This window comes from Toxotes jaculatrix, chromosome 6, assembly GCF_017976425.1.
Source record: "Toxotes jaculatrix isolate fToxJac2 chromosome 6, fToxJac2.pri, whole genome shotgun sequence".
Taxonomy (NCBI): domain Eukaryota; kingdom Metazoa; phylum Chordata; class Actinopteri; family Toxotidae; genus Toxotes; species Toxotes jaculatrix.
The window spans coordinates 10,391,211-10,407,634 of record NC_054399.1 but is presented as its reverse complement, the minus strand read 5'-3'; the positions used below and the strand labels follow the sequence as shown (position 1 = coordinate 10,407,634).

The 16,424-nt window shown below is 41.7% G+C and overlaps 1 protein-coding gene across 2 annotated transcripts; it reads left to right on the top strand.

Moving 5' to 3' along the window:
• The first annotated feature begins 265 nt into the window (after positions 1-265).
• Positions 266-16,084, top strand: sin3b (SIN3 transcription regulator family member B). Of its 2 annotated transcripts, XM_041040706.1 has the most exons (19): positions 266-742; positions 1,953-2,059; positions 2,559-2,712; positions 3,928-4,293; positions 4,694-4,849; positions 5,500-5,628; positions 5,807-5,896; positions 6,084-6,202; positions 6,588-6,801; positions 7,258-7,374; positions 7,562-7,800; positions 8,290-8,473; positions 9,210-10,077; positions 11,156-11,325; positions 11,443-11,616; positions 12,253-12,345; positions 12,430-12,524; positions 14,353-14,551; positions 14,734-16,084. In XM_041040706.1, exons 1-19 carry the CDS (start codon positions 632-634, stop codon positions 14,968-14,970), a joined length of 3,822 nt encoding a protein of 1,273 aa, XP_040896640.1. In that variant the 5' UTR covers positions 266-631; the 3' UTR covers positions 14,971-16,084. The 2 variants fall into 2 exon arrangements, with proteins under 2 accessions (XP_040896640.1, XP_040896641.1); XM_041040707.1 differs by lacking the exons at positions 266-742; positions 1,953-2,059; positions 2,559-2,712; positions 3,928-4,293; positions 4,694-4,849 and having other exon boundaries at positions 5,499-5,632.
• Positions 16,085-16,424: the final 340 nt, after the last annotated feature.

The window sequence follows — 16,424 nt, the reverse complement described above, 5'->3', positions numbered from 1 at the left end:
TCATATAGGAGGTGCAGACGTCTATCGTTAGCCCGCAGTCGATTTGTCTCACAGTCAGTGCTAAGTCCACCGTTGATGTTGTAGTTGCGGGTACAGTGTGGAGTCTGTAGCTATCGTTTTTCATGGAGTAACATTGCTCCTTTGTAGCAGTGAAGGGGGAGTGGAGCAATCTGATTCTTGTGAATTCAGCTCCTCCCATCGTTGCGGCTGCGCAGTTCAATTTTTCACTCTTTTTTTTTTTCAATTTTTCACTCCTACTCTGGCTTCCGGACGCCAAGACAGACCGCTGCCGCCGAATTTAAAGAGACAGGCGATAGTTATTTTAAATACGATAAACGGCAACCATTGTCCCTTTGCTTATTTCCCGACGCTTCTTGCTTTAGCTTGTTTAATTCGATGGCGATGTTGAATCAAAGTCGCAGCGAGTAGCAGCTTGTCTGTCATCACCGTCCACTCCGTCCTTCTGTGCGCTGAGCCGAGACTGTCCAGCTAGGCAAAGTAGGGTTGCTCGCTGGCAGGCTGGCTTCCCGACCGAGAGGAAGGTTTGTCGGCTAGCCAACAACTGGAGGTAACACCGAAGATTCCCTCTCAAGTTGTGGTAGCGGCTCTCGAGCCTCCTGTCGCCGGGATAATGGCGAAGATTCAGGCGCACAGCACCGCGAAGCAAATAAACCAAATTCAAGACAAGCCTTACGTTATAACACAAAAGCAAGTGCAGCAGCAGCACTTCCAGAAGCTGAAGGTAAGCAGACAACGGACACGACAAGGGAAAAGTCCCCTCAGAGTCAGAACCATTTTGTTCGTCGGATCATTGCATTGGATCTGAGGCTTTTCTCTTTCTCCCCTAACGTCGAGAGTAGTGAAAGGAACGACTGGCTAACGTTAGTTAGCTCGCTGGCCTGTTTAAAGTAATTCATTGCTAAACAGCCGAACATTGACATTTAAGGTTAGATGTTGAAGGTGTGTTTCATTAATGAATGTCCTGAGTGACAGTCGAGCGGCACAGTTAGCGGTAGTTTCTTATTTACGATGTCAATAAGAGCTACTGTGAGCAAAATAACTCAAACCTCGGCTGTGGGAAGTTCCTCCTTGTTCGTTTTTTCAGCCACCCTGAACAAAGTGGAGGACGTCAGCCAGGCTAGCCAAGAACGGCTATTTCAGTTCATTAGCAGCTTCATTACACATTTCTTTGTTATCGCAGTGTTTGAATATTTTCATACTATTTTTTTTACCAACACGACACGGTTGGCCATGGACCAGCTGTGACTAAACGTATTGTAAATTAATACATTTGTATGTGGGTAGGTGTTGGAAGTGTTAGTGGAGTTATTATCGTCAGTTGACTGGCTGTTGGCTAACGTTAGCTACAACAACCCTCTTTAGATGTGGACTATTTCTGACAATGCTTTGTGTGACCACGTCGTTTGTCGTAACCTAACCTAGCTAGGGTGTTATGATTAAAGAAAGATGTGGTCCAGTGAACAAAAACTGCATGGCGTTCCTTGTATTCACCCGCTTTATTTATTTATTTAGCGGTACTTGTACAGCTTGTACAGCTAACTAGTGCGTTTGTTGATAACAGCACTTCAGTTAACAATGAAGAAAGCAAACATTGCCTATTTATATCACTCCATGCCAAAAAAAATATGTCCTCTTAGAAAATTCAGTTATTTCAGTTTGTTCAGTGGCACCACTGTTTTGGTAGTAATGGCAGCATTTAACATCATATACTATTTTAAGTGAGGCACAATGTAACGTTGACGCATAGACAAACCATTGTCTCATTGAACGTGTTAAATATCTGAGAGCTCTATCTCTGTCAGATCCTGCTTCATCAACAGCACAGCAGGATGTTTGTTAAAAAGCTACTCCACAGCTCTAGGTGAGACTGATTGTGCTTTGTGCTGCGTTGTTGATGATCTTTTGTTGTTCTGTTTTTCCTCTGTGTTCAGGTTGAAGATGCCTTGTCATATCTGGACCAAGTCAAAATTCGTTTTGCCAATGATCCTGGCATATACAACAAGTTTCTCGACATCATGAAAGAGTTCAAGTCGCAGAGGTACTCATGCCAATTTATGCAAACAAAGAACATACAACTGTAAGACAGAGATGCATAGAAACGGATGCTACTTTACCCACTATCAGTCCCAAGAGAAGTTATTGAGTTTTAGTTATACATTTTTAATAAGATGATTCCTCATACCCACTCTTGAGGTGGTGATGGTGGAGCTTGTGCGTGGAAGTTGATTAGTTTGCAGAAACATCCTTACCCAGGGATTAACCATACGTTTTAGAGCTTTTATCATTAAGTAAGAAACTGCAGATATCGTCCTACTCTAATTATGCAATAGTTCATATTATCTTGAAATGTAAAACATTTGGAATAACAGAATTTATAATTAGTGATTCAACGGTGCTCCTTTTTAAACTAAGCTGTAAGACTTACTTCTCTTTGAGGTCAGTGCCATCATGCAGCACATGAGAGAGGAAGCTAATTTTTATTTGCCTCTGGTAACTATATTGCTGAGGTGTCTGTTTCTATCTGTTTTCCTGAATAGCATTGACACGCCAGGGGTGATAAACCGTGTGTCACAGCTCTTCCATGGACACCCAGACTTAGTGTTGGGCTTCAATGCCTTCCTCCCACCGGGGTATCGGATAGAAGTCCCCAAGAATGGGGTGGCTTTCCTCCAGTCTCCATTCTCTACACAGGTGAGATGCTCTCCTCACAGCTGAAGTTGATAATTTCTCAAAACCAGTTCTTTATTTATGCTCAGACTTGTGAAGTGTTCAGCAGGTCCTTCAGTAACTTATGGTGTGCTGAAAAGAACTCTATGTTTAAGCCCACAGAACTTTTAGATTCTCAAGAGGAAACAGGTACACTTCTTATGCACCCAGAAGAATAGTTGAGTACCTCAAAATATTGCTCTGATGAAGGCTTCCCTGAAGGCAACTAATTTGTCAGTTTATTAGTTTTACATAAAAGTCACAGAAGTAATCACAGCTGGAGGGAATTTTTTTCATTTTTTTAACCATTGGATTGCCTCCCTTTTCCCTTCGATTTGAAGGAACAAACACATTGCAACGTTTAAACAGAAGTTTAGATTTCAGTCAGGATCTCAAGGTGTGAAAAGATCTGAAATATGCGACACTGAATTGTACATATACTGTATATAATGCACTCTGTATACTGTGGGTGGATTAGGGTAAGGGTTAGAGCGTCATTCCTCTTAGACAGTGAGTAAATATATATTAATTGTTTAGAATATGATACAAAAATGATGGCATAGAACAGTTCGTAACGATTTAATGGACTGTGATTCAAAACTGACCAGATGGTATTTACTTCAGTACAGATTCAATTTCAGTTCAGTTCACACTTTTTATGATTTGGTATTTTGTTTATGCATTAGACGAAGTCTTGAAAGTTTTGACTGAGAGTAAAAGAGAAAGAATGCAAAGGCTAGTTTCAGTTATTTCAGTTTCACATGCGGCATAAATCCTTGGTCTTATTTCAAGTGTTGGCAACCAGCTGACAACCAAGAACCAAAAGCCAATGACATTTTCTTCTGAGAGAGATTTTCATGTTCCCCTAAGAATTTGATTGTGCAACCTGAGGAGCCATGGAGGTGTGTTGAATTCTAAGTGTGTAATTTATATAGTATATAGTGCCCTTGTGCACTGCAGTGCACCTCATTTTAAAGAAAAAGATGGAATTCATAAAGGTTTTTGTTTAAGGAGAGATGTTTTAATTCCTATCCTGCTTCACCTCAAAAAATTTGATTGAGTATTATCTTAGAAGGAGGTTTTAGGAGAGATGTAAGAATTACAAACATGAGTCTAATTATATGAGTAGCGAATGAGTGAACATCGGAGTGATATAGGACAGGATGCATCCACTGAGACCAGTAGTGTTTATCTGTGCAGGCATCCCCAGGCCAGCAGGGGAAGAGTCTCACCACCTCTGCAGTGCCCGCAACCTCAGGTAGTGCCTCTGCTGCCCACGTTGAAGCTGGACCTGCCCAGACCAGTGAAGTCAAGGCTGCCTCATCAGAGTCCCTATCCTCTTCAACCTCAGCAGGACCTCCAGAGCCTCCCAGCAGGCTTTCTCTTCCCCTTACTAGCAGAGACAGTCAGAATCAGGCCACCACTTCGTCTGTATCCCCACCTGCCTCAGAGACCAGCCCCGTAGAGTTTGACAGTGCCATCAGCTACGTAAACAAGATCAAAAACCGCTTTCTGGATCACCCGGAGATCTATAGAGCCTTCCTAGAGATTCTTCATACATATCAGGTACTGTGGATACAAAATGCGATGACTTAAGTTGCTTTTTAATATTATGGTATTATATAGACAATGCAGGCTTCAGTTACTAAGTTGTAGTTTTTCTTACTTTCCTCCTGTTTCACTTCAAAAATTTTGACTGTTATTGTCAAGTTTTAGCAAAGCAGAATGCTTTCGAAATTGCTTTATGGTGGTTTGAATAAGAATTAACCAAGTAATATAAGTCATAGGTCATGAAGTGTGTCAAATTTCCACAGCAGTCTGTTCTTGAAGGAGAGTGACAGTGATTGTGTCTCTTTCACTAATATTGAGCTTGTGTCAGAGAATTTCAACTTGGCTCTGCTGTTTTTTTTTTTTGGTTTGTTTTTTTGATTCTCTGATCACCATTTTCCCCCCTTCTACCCTTTAGAAGGAGCAGCTGGAGGTGAAGGAGAGTCGAGGCAGCCGAGGCAGCAGTGGGATGACAGAAGATGAGGTGTTCTCTAAAGTTGCCAGTCTCTTTAAGGGACAAGAAGACCTGCTGGCCGAGTTTGGACAATTTCTGCCTGATGCCAAGAGATCACTGGTCAGTCGAGCAACAGTGGAGAAGGAGACAGATAATGTTCGCTTTCAGAGCAGATGACAAATAGGAAAAGTTGGGACATAAACAATTTGCAGTCAGTCTTGGTACCAGATTATCAATATTTTCTGTTGTGCTTTTTTCCCCCCTTGCATTTTTTAACATGCTTCACAATGGCTAATGACATTTAGTATTTCTGTGCTACTGCTCAGAAATGTCATGCTGATAACATTCATATTTAATAGAAAACGCAGTGCAAAACAAGTGTTTCTTCTTCAGAAACAGTACTTGAAAGTGCATTTATAAAGTGTTACAAAGCAGTCCAAAGTAGAACTGAAATGATTAATCAATTTGTCGATTAGTTTGCAGTTATTTTGATATTGATCAGTCGTTTAAGGTGTTTTTCAAGCAAAAGTGTCCAGAGGTCACTGCTTCTCAAATGTGCTATTTTGTTTTTGGTCTGTGATGAAAGTAAATTGAGGATGTTTTAGCTTTTGAACTGCTCAATATGACAACGTGGGCATTTTTCTGTTTTCTGACACTTAATAGACCAAATGATTAATTGGGAAAATAATGGAAATAATTGTTAGTTGCAGCCCTAGTCTAGAGAAGTATAGTTTTCTAAGTTTTCCCAACTCTGTTTGTGGGTCCTGTAGTTCACAGGGAGCTCACTGACAGGGGGGAAAGAGCAGCTGAAAAGGCCGGAGGAAGAGGACACGATAACAAAACAGAACAAAAAGAGGCCTAGACCCATCCTACTGCAGCATATGTCCCCACTGCTGAAGGTAAGTTCGCTATTTAGAATGACTGCCTCAGGCAAAGCACCAGTGTATGTATACATGTCCTTGATTTCAAAAAGGGTCAGCAATACTTTGTATTGTCCCAGAAGCTCTACAATAACTTTGATAACTGCTGTTTAAATGTAAAGATCGTTAAGTATCTGTTTGTTTGTTTTTAATTTAGAAAAAAATGAAGTATTCCTGTACCAAAGATCAGTCTTTTGCTTCAGTTGGTAAACATGGAGTTTTAAGAGAATTCTCCTTCTTTGATAAGGTGAGGCATCATTTTCCTCTGCAGCAATGTTGGATTTCCTTTTTCATTGGTTCATACTGTTCTCTTGACCCTCTGCCACTGTACTTCCTTTTTGCCCCCTTCCTTCCTCTATTGCTGTCTTTACATATTTTTTTAAGTCTTACAATCTTGTTGGTCTAATTTCCTTGTCAACCCACCCATCATTCAGGTTCGTCGCCTGTTTAAAAGCCAGGAAGTGTACGAGAACTTCCTGCGCTGCATCGCCTTGTTTAACCAGGAAGTAGTTTCAGGAGCAGAGCTGCTACAGTTAGTCACTCCTTTCCTGGGGTGAGTGGATGGAAAGAAGATGGAGCAGAATGATTGTGTGAAGTGACTGGATATAATGAGAAAAATGGATGCACAAATTAATAGGTGCAGTAGTTGCAGGGAGTCTGACAAGTGTAAATGCTAATGTCTGGTTTTGTAAAGGAGCCTTTCAGGTATCATTCACAAAATGTTTTATTTTTTTCAGAGTTTCAGGTCCATTTAAGAATTTGTAAAGTTATATCCAAATACTGCCGATATGACCATTATGATCAAATGATACAACACAGATTTTTAACTACATCACATTCAGATTGGTAGGATCATTCTGTTGGAAACACTTGCTCTTTGGTCAGCTGTTCCTCTCCTGATTTATCTGTCATTCACGATTTCATCCATCTCCTTCCAGGAAGTTTCCCGAACTCTACACACAGTTCAAGTCATTTCTGGGGGACAAAGAGCTCTCTCATGCTGTGTCAGGGCTGTCGGATCGCTACATGGAGGGGGGAGGGGGCCGGGAGGTGGATTATGCCTCTTGCAAGCGCCTGGGGTCCAGCTACAGAGCACTGCCCAAGACCTACCAGCAGCCTAAATGCAGCGGGCGCACTGCCCTATGCAAGGAGGTACTTACATTTTACTGAAAGGGCCATCACTAGATCAGTATATTGCTTAAAGTTGCCCTGTGGAGTTTTCTTTTAAACAATGATTCTGTTTATATTCAGTGTTTCCCACCAAAACACCCTATCCTTGACGTCTAACAAACATTAAAGTTTTAAATATCCATTGTTTACATCCATGTTTTCATCTTTGCTGTTTTTTCTAGCACATTATCGCCACCTGTAGCTCAGTGGAATAGGGCAAAATTATTGACAGCAATGCACATTAAGTTACCTGCATGTATTGTGTTTGTGCGTACTCATGAATGTGCACATGCACGAACAAAACAGAGACCCAGTATGAGAAACATTTCTCTATAGTGCTGCTAGTGGTCAAGAACTCCACAGGGTATCTTTATTTAGTGTGTTTTCCTGCAGAAAGGGTTTTCCCTTCGATAATGATTTGTGTCTGTATTTGTGTAGGTGCTGAACGACACCTGGGTGTCATTCCCCTCCTGGTCAGAGGACTCCACCTTTGTCAGCTCGAAGAAGACTCCTTATGAAGAGCAGCTGCATCGCTGTGAGGATGAAAGATTTGAGGTACATACATGCTAACAGGGATTCTGTTTATGCTTCTTGTAAAGCAAAGAAGTTTGTAAAAACATCACAAATGACTCTAAATGTTATGATCTTTATGTGACCCTGCTCTTAAGAGATACTAAGGTTTAACACATACAGCCCTTGAAATCTTTTGAAAAGCTCTGTGTCTGTAATTCTCCACTTTTAGTTGGACGTGGTTCTGGAGACAAACTTGGCCACCATCAGGGTGCTAGAGAGCGTCCAGAAGAAGCTGTCCCGCCTTTCACCAGAGGACCAAGACAGATTCAGATTAGACGACTGCCTGGGCGGCACCTCTGAGGTCATCCAGCGCCGTGCTGTGTATCGTATCTATGGCGACAAAGCCCCTGAGATCATTGAGGGACTGAAGAGGAGTCCTGCCACCGCTGTGCCTGTGGTGCTCAAGAGGTCAGCGCTGTCTCTTTCTCTTTGGGTTTGGCATCATTTCAAATTTCCTCACTGGTTAATGAAAAGTAATGAAAGAAATGTAAAGACTGAATTCCTGTTTTTATGATCTTACTTAGATCTTAGACCTCACCAGCTTCTGCAGTGACATCTGACATGTTGTTTGGATAATTTAACCACATAGCCAACTATTTTATTAATGTGTATGCATTAACATGTTGATTAGACACATTGGTGAAGTACTGCAATTATCTTGTATATCAACTCTGCATATAAAAATGAGATTGTTGTTTGCAGTTGAAGAGTGCATTTCATTTACATTCCCAGCAGGGAGGTTTAACCAAGTGACAATATGATGGAAATGTTCATTTGCTGATAGCATAAATAAGATCCCTGTATCAAGAGTCGGTGATCTTTGTGCGTCCTGCCAACAAAGGTGAACCATACCAACAAAAGCTGTGTTAAAAAGGGTTTGTGTGTTGTTCTCTACAGGTTGAAAGCCAAGGAGGAGGAGTGGAGAGAGGCCCAGCAGGGCTTCAATAAGATATGGAGGGAGCAGTACGAGAAGGCCTACCTGAAGTCCCTCGACCACCAAGGAGTCAACTTCAAACAGAATGACATGAAGGCTCTGCGGTCAAAGAGTCTTCTCAATGAGATTGAGAGCGTCTATGACGAGGTAAAAGCTCTCTTCATATCTGCAGTATTAACACTTGGGCCTTCATAACATGAACAGATAATTAGCTGTGGAGTGTCATAATGTCATTTTTGGTCTAGCTTGTAGGGTCATGCCCAAAACTGGACACAATGAGACCTCATAAAAATCATTCATTTAATTTTTAAGTGTTAATGAGCATCTTAACGTCCCTTTTCAACTAAACCCAGAGCTGATCAAACAAAAGAAAAATTCCAAAGAAATCTCCCCTGCGATGGTCAGCGATGTGTGATGACGGGGGCGAGTCCATAACGATCCATTTGTGCAAATAAGTCTTTGCTCTTCATCAGAAAAAGGAGCTGACGTAACGATCTTAACTCAAGGCTCAGTCGCAAGACTCGATCAGTATTGTTTCAACTTTTAATATCTACATTTCATGTCAACCAATTATTTTCAATCTGCTGATTAGTGTTGTGTGATATGGCTTAAATCTCTGAAACAAGCTAGCAAGTTAGTGGGCCTTGTGCTGAGAATGTTTTGTCATTTCATTGTATGTTGTTTTTTTTTTTCCATCCTTTGTGTGGTGCTGCTATCAGAGGAAAATGTCCTAGCTGTCAATAGAAGATTCATTTTTCTGAGGTCAATAAAACAGTTACAACAGGTCATTAAAATCAGTTATTTTCAGCTTTTGGCTCAGCCTGTCACGGTGTGTCCTGTTGAATTTTCCTCTTTTATCTCTATGAATTTCTCTTTATCTCAGCGTCAGGAGCAGAGCACAGAAGAAGGGGGAGTTGGCCAGCAGGGCCGTAATGGCTCTGGTTCGGCCTCATCCAGCGAGCCTCACATGGTGTTCACGTATGAGGACAAACAGATCCTGGAGGACGCTGCTTCGCTCATCATCTACCACGTCAAACGTCAGCCCACCATCCACAAAGACGACAAGGACCACATCAAGCGCATCATCCAGCACTTTGTCCCTGACCTGTTCTTCTCCCGCCGTGGCGAGCTCAGTGATACTGAAGAATGGACAGATGAGGAGGCTGAGCCTGAGGAGGGAGGAGAGAGAGGAGGAGGTGGAACAGCAGCAGGAGCAGGAGGAGGAAATGGTAATTCTAATAATGCATCAGGAGCAGCGGCAGCCACAGGTAGTCAGTTTCAACCCCAGCCTTCCCAGTCCCAGTGTCAGACCCAGTCCCAACCTCAGCAGCAGCTCAATGGTGAGTCCAGGCGAAGGCGCTGCAGCCCATCCCAACCTGCAGACACAGAGGCCTCCACCACCTCCAGTAGCACAAATCAGCCCGCAGGGACCGCTGGATCCACCCCTGGATCTACACCCATGGAGACGGGTTCAGGTGTTGCTGGCGAGAAGGTGGACCTGCGCGACCCCGAAGCAGAGCACCAGAAGGAGCTGGACGGTGTCTACAACCTTTTCTTCGTCAACAACAACTGGTATTTCTTCTTGCGGCTGCACCAGACTCTGTGTTCGCGTCTGTTGCGGGTTTACCGACAGGCAGAACGGCAGCTGCTGGAGCACCGAGCTGAGCAGAGCAGAGAGAGGCTTCTGCTGGCCGAGGGACGGAGGGAAAAAGCATGTGACCTCGCCATGGAGCTCCGCCTCAAACAGCCCAGTAAGTTCAGCCACTGGTTTGTTATGGAAATGTTGTAATGGTCAGATTAAAGTGTATAACTTGAGTTGGGTCAACCAGCTGTGATATTTGACTCCACAGGACAAAGAATCTCAGAGCAGAAGTTGTTTTATTTTAGATCCCTGGTCTATGATCAGGAGCTTTGGGCAATGATTTAGAAGGCGTATTCAGATCAAACTTCTCCTGATGTCAGTTCACCAAAATCATGCCAGGATTCATGATGTTGAGTCACAGAATACATGGTATCGTGTGATAAAGGGAAGGACTTGTTTGACAAATATTCCAGCTCTGTCTTTCTTTTAGGCCTGTCAACATATGAAACAGCAGAATAACAATATCTGTTTTTTGTGTTCTGAGCCAGAGATTATTATCAAGGCCTTCAAGGCATTTAAAAAGCAGATTTACATGCTGTGTGAAACCATAAACGGCCATTTGGGTTATGTTAAAGCACTGAAACCTATTCCTAACACAAAGATTTTCAAGCAGATGAACTGCAGAGTAGTGCTGCAGCTTACGATGATTTTCATTATCAAGTAATCTGCCAGTTATCCTCTCAGCTAATCGATTAATCGTTTGAGCCATAAAGTATCAGAAAAAGTGAAAAATGGCATCACAATATCTTTGAGCACAAGGTGCTTTTAGTCCAACAACAGTCCAAAACAAATATTTAATTTACAATAAAACCAATAAAAGAAGCACATTCTCACATTTGAGAACCTCAAACTATAAGAAGTTTGTATTTTTTGCTTGAAAAATGACTTTAACAATCAATCAGAGTAGTCGCTGATTGATTTTCTGTTGATGGAGTAATTGACTAATCTTTGCAGCTAATCCTGTAATAGCTTGAATTAATGGCATCCACTCTTTTTTTAAAATCATTGCTTTTGGTGGAAAGCTTCTTGTGTCTTTTATTCATGCCAGCGATGAGCACAGAGTGTCCAAAACTTGTCCAAGCATTGTTGTACAACTGATCCACACTAACACTGCTTGTTCCACAGCTACATTAAATTATCACATCATTATTGTTAGTAACAGACTTGACTTACCTTTGCTTCCACAGGTGAGGTGGAGTTAGAGGAGTATTACCCAGCTTTCCTGGACATGGTGCGCAGTCTGCTGGATGGCAACCTGGACTCCACCCAGTATGAAGACACACTGAGAGAGATGTTCACCATCCACGCCTACATCGGCTTCACCATTGACAAGGTCATCCACAATATCATTCGGCAGGTAAGCAAAAATTTTACTTTCTTAATTTTTTTTTTCCCAAGGTCATACTCTTCCGCATTTCTGTTTTATCAGTTTCTAACTCTCCATTTTCTGTTTTTGTTTTTTTGTTTTTTTCAGCTGCAGCACCTAGTGAGTGACGAGGTGTGTCTGCAGGTGGTTGATCTTTACCTGGCTGAGAGGAAGCGGGGGGCAGCAGGCGGAAACCTGTCCTCACAGTGCGTCAGAGCCGCTTGGGAGACGAGCTACCAGTGGAAAGCCGAGAGAGTCATGGCTGAGGAGAACTGCTTCAAGGTGAGCTCAGGGTCCTGAGGGAACGTAGTAGTGGATTATATATATGGCCCTGACATTTTGCTGTTTCCTTTTTAAAGTCAATTCATTTTTTGTTATCAACTGCCATTTTCTTTGCAGTAGTAAAATGTTGTGTACATGTGTCCAGTCATTTTAGAGCTAGAGTTAACGTTTTTCACAACACTACATGTACCCAGAAAAGCAAAGCACATCACTAATAGCCATTTTTGTGATGGAGTGTTTGAGGGATAATGATCATGATTGTAGAAAAAGAGCTGCTTTACTAAAGGTGAATCACTTTAAGTCATTTTAGTTCAGAACTCATTCTCTTCCTCTCATTTAGTTAGTCATAGTTTCATCTCCTATGTTCTGACAAGGGCTTAATCTGTATTCATCTGGATGTGACACTAGTTGAATACAGCCAATTGTTCTATAGCAAGTGAATAGGGTCTTTTTAAATGTACTTACATATATTATTAATATTATTAAATGTTCAACTGCCATAACATGCTACACCTTTCTCTTGTAACAACTTGTTAACATTTTTCTCTTATGTAAATATGAACCCTGGTTTTATTTCAGTGTACAGAGTTGACTTGAGTTGGTTTACTTATGTTTCTCTGCATTTTGTGTTATCAGGTGATGTTCATCCAAAACAAGGGTCATGTGACAATGACCATCGAGCTGCTGGACACTGAGGAGGCCCAGGCTGACGACCCGTTAGATGTACAGGTAAACACAAGTTTACAAACTGTTTAAATACTTGTTTTTGTGACAGATTAAACTTGATGGGACTGGGCTGTTTTCCTCCTTCAGTGCCTGTCGAGCTACATGGAGCAGTTTGTGGGGACAGAGTCCAGTCTGTGCTCACAAGCAGAGGGCTACTTCTTCAAACCTGTGTTTCTGCCCAGGTATGACAGTTTATCATTTTTATTTCTACAAATCAAGTTTTTTTTAGATGTGTAGACTACACCAAACCACACATAATACAGCCAGATAAACTTGTGACCAAACTATCCATGCACTGGCAGTAGATCTTTTTGGACTTCTCGCTTTCCTACATGTTTTCCTACTTGAAACACTTTTTACTCTAATCCAGCAGAAGAAGGTTTGAATTTCTGCACACTGTCAGCAGTGAATTTTGCTGAGAATTACATGTTTCAGTCAGATAAATTGTTGCATTTTCAACAAAACTTAGAGATGAAAGTGTGCAAGAATTCAGACTTTCTTTTGCAGGATGTCATGTTCCTGCTCACGTCTACAGGATGTGCATTAGACAGCATTTAATTTGATGACAACACCACAAATGATAACAAAACCAAAAAGACCACAGAGTTGAATACCGATCCTGTATCAGTATCGGTTCCGATACCAACATAATTAACGGATCGGAAATTTCCGATCCAACCTGCAGACATTTCCGATCCATGAACCATGTCTGTGCTTTAATGTTGTCTGCTGAAATGACTCTACAACTGACTCCCTGTTGGCTGCTCTGCTAACTGGCTGCAAACTGTGGAATGGATTTGAAGGTGTGTCTCAATGTGACGCTGAGTAATGAGACACGCCACCGTTCAGGAAATCCATTCCACAGTCTGCAGCCAGCTAGCAGGCGAGTACTGAGCAGCAACATGTCCGCTGTGTGGAAATATTTTGCACTAGAAACACCACAAAGCAAGACAGCAACGTGCAATGTTTGCTAGGCCGTTGTACCGAGAGGCGGAAGCTCCGTCGTAATAAGTAGCGATTAGCTACAAGTGGTAATAAGTAGCGATTAGCTTGATGCTAACATAATATGTAGAATCCCATTGATGGGCTTGCACATTAGCATCGGTCGCGCTATTAACTTTTACACACAAACGATAAACCATAGCGGGACACCATAACAGGAAAGTCATACAGGTAATACACACACCAGCATTATATCACTCACAGAGTTATGTTCCTTCTAGATACAGCAGGAAGAAAATGAACCGTGAGTGAGTTTCCGCCCCTCGGGATGTTTGAGATTTGAAAAACTTTGATTTGTTGCTGCTGCAAGAGCCAGTGTACTTAATTTGTGCTCATCAGATCAAGTTGCCCTTTTTATTTCTATTTTATTTGGAGAGGGGTAGTCTAAAAGAAGGTTACCCTTTATGGGTATCTCTTTAATTTAATAAATATTGACTGTTAATAGGATTTCCTGTTTTTCTGACCTTATACTTATCTCAAGTTGCCTTTTGGGACATACATGCATACATTTGTACATATCATACATACAGCATACGTGCCTGTAGAGAAGAGCTATTACAGCATCATATAAAATCAACAATAATGATAATAATAATATTAAAGCAAACAGCGCACTGTATCGGCAGTTATCCAAATTCAGGTATCAGGCTCGGATCGTGAAAAAATGTGGATCAGTGCATCCCTAGTTGAATCAGTGAATTTCTGACAGACACTAATATGACAAGAGGCAGAAAGGGTCAAATTCAGTGCAGGGCTGAATGTTTGATTACATTAAACTGTACAGGTCTTACAATACAGTTGTATTTCAGTGCACATTACTGGTGCATCTCCTGTTCCCACTTGTATCTGACTTTAGTGTCATATTGTTGTCACATCTCCACTGTCTCTGATTACATCTGTGAAGTTAAACAGGGTTCTCAGTTGTTCTCGGGTTATGTTACAGATATTTTTAACCCAAATAAACATTTTAAGATGTGATAAATGTCTCTAACGTGCTTGTTCTTGTAGGAATCTGCGGCGTTTCCGTCGCTGGCAGGTGCGGCAGGTGGAGGCGATGCGCTGCAGGAGAGAGTGGCACCGCCAGCTTGGTGTGGAAAATGCCGGGAGTCTGGACTGCCGCTTTAAACTCAGCACTCACAAGATGGTGTTTGTCATGAACTCCGAGGATTACATGTACCGCAGAGGAGCGCTGGTCAAGGCCAGAAAGGTAGGATGGAGTCTGCGTTTAATTTCACACTTAAGTTTTATGTCGTGATGTGCTCTAAGAGTTCTGGCAAATCTAGGTGACGTCTGGAAAATCACACCCTGCTTATGCATTTTTCTGCTTGGTAAATCCTGTTTGGCGTCCTGTTAGATGAGGCTCTGACAATTCCTCCTCTTCCTCCACAGTCGCAGCACAGAGTGGCAGCGACCCAGCACGAACGCTTTGACAAGTGGCACCAGGGCTGGCTGTCCAATCATGTCACGGCCTCAGCCGAACGCTCGGTGCAGAACTGGCTAATGGGCGAGGAGGAGGAGGACATGATCCCCTGCAAGACTACCTGCCTGTCAACCGAGGTGAAAGGGCAAACAGTCAACAGATACCAGGTTCATTACAGCGGTAGCAAAGCCCCGGCCTCACCGTAGGGGCCCTGCATAGAGATGGACATGCAGTACTCATACACACATATATATATATATATATACACACACACACACACACACACACACACACACACACAGGTAAATGCATGGACTTACAGGACATTCATACACTAAACACATAAACAGCTGCAGTTACACTTCTCCACCTTCCTCCACAAGATGTTCACTCACTCACTTTCACTCATGGAGGAAGAAACTAGCAGAAAAACACAGTGAGTCAGTGAATGAGTGCACAGTGAGAGGAGTGATGATGTGGAGAAAAGGACCAACACCGTGCAGTAATCGGTGAGAGTGAACTCAACACTGATTGGTGGGACAGGTTGGACATAACGGCACAAACGGAGATCATCATCCTCATTGTTCTAGGTTCTCTGGTGGCACTAACAGTTGATAAGACTGATGGACAGAGACCGTTGATCAGGCTGAGACATTATGAGATCATAAAATTTGTTTCAGAAATGTGAATGTCTGTTTTTCCTTTTTTCTTTTTTTTAAGTCATGTAGTTTTTAGCTTCTAAAGCCAGAGAGCCTTCTGCTTGTTGGTTGGTTGGTTGGTTTATGCGTGTTTATATGGAGAGATAATGGTAAACGTGTGTATGTATGTGTATCCTGCTCTTCATTTTGTCTGTTTGTATGCCCAGTACAGGCTCTACAACTCTAGTAATTGCATAATTACTGTAAGTGCATATATACAACAGGGATCCTGGATTTTTATATATGCATCTACACGAGTTGATTGATACATCTAAAGATCACGTGGTTCTTTACAGTGTTTGCTGTCAGCCAACTCTTGATGTTTGCAGTTTGATTTTTTTTTTTTTTTTTTTGTATTTTTTTTTCCCTTTTTTTGTGTTGTAGCGAAACAAGTTATCACCAGGGCAACAAGGTGTCCTTAAAATTAATTGGTTTAATATTGATGAAGCAGTCAAATTATGTATCATATTCATGATTTCACCAAATGTTTACTTTGCGTTGTCTTTCCTTTTTGCATACTGACATTGAAAATAAAAGCAAAATATCAGTGTTAAAATAGAATGTATAACATTTATCCTGTATCAGTTATCATAAAATAAACAACCTAGCTGTGACCTTCTTAGATGTTGACTGGCAGGTTGTTTTTTGGCTTGAGAGCAGTTCAACATATGGCCTTCCTGAATTAATAAGTTGGCTTATGTTGAGTTAATAAGTTGACACCAGGACTGACATTTTTCACAACCTCCAAACATTTTATAGACAAAACAAATGATCCATTAATCGATAAACTAAACTAACTAAACTGCAATAAACTAAATATGATGAGCTCCAGAAAAATAATCACCTCTTGTACATTCAAATGCACAAAAACAAGTTCCTATTTTCCCTGTGTTCAGTGGACATTTTAGTTAAAACACTGACACACTAATTATAAAGTCCAGTAGTAACTTTTCTGGAGTCCC

Excerpts from the sequence above, each read along its gene's own strand:
- sin3b (XM_041040706.1), top strand. The coding sequence starts at position 632 with ATGGCGAAGATTCAGGCGCACAGCACCGCGAAGCAAATAAACCAAATT. Across the intron at positions 7,801-8,289 it reads GTGCCTGTGGTGCTCAAGAG|GTTGAAAGCCAAGGAGGAGG; the intron begins GTCAGCGCTGTC and ends TGTTCTCTACAG. Across the intron at positions 14,552-14,733 it reads CGCTGGTCAAGGCCAGAAAG|TCGCAGCACAGAGTGGCAGC; the intron begins GTAGGATGGAGT and ends CTTCCTCCACAG.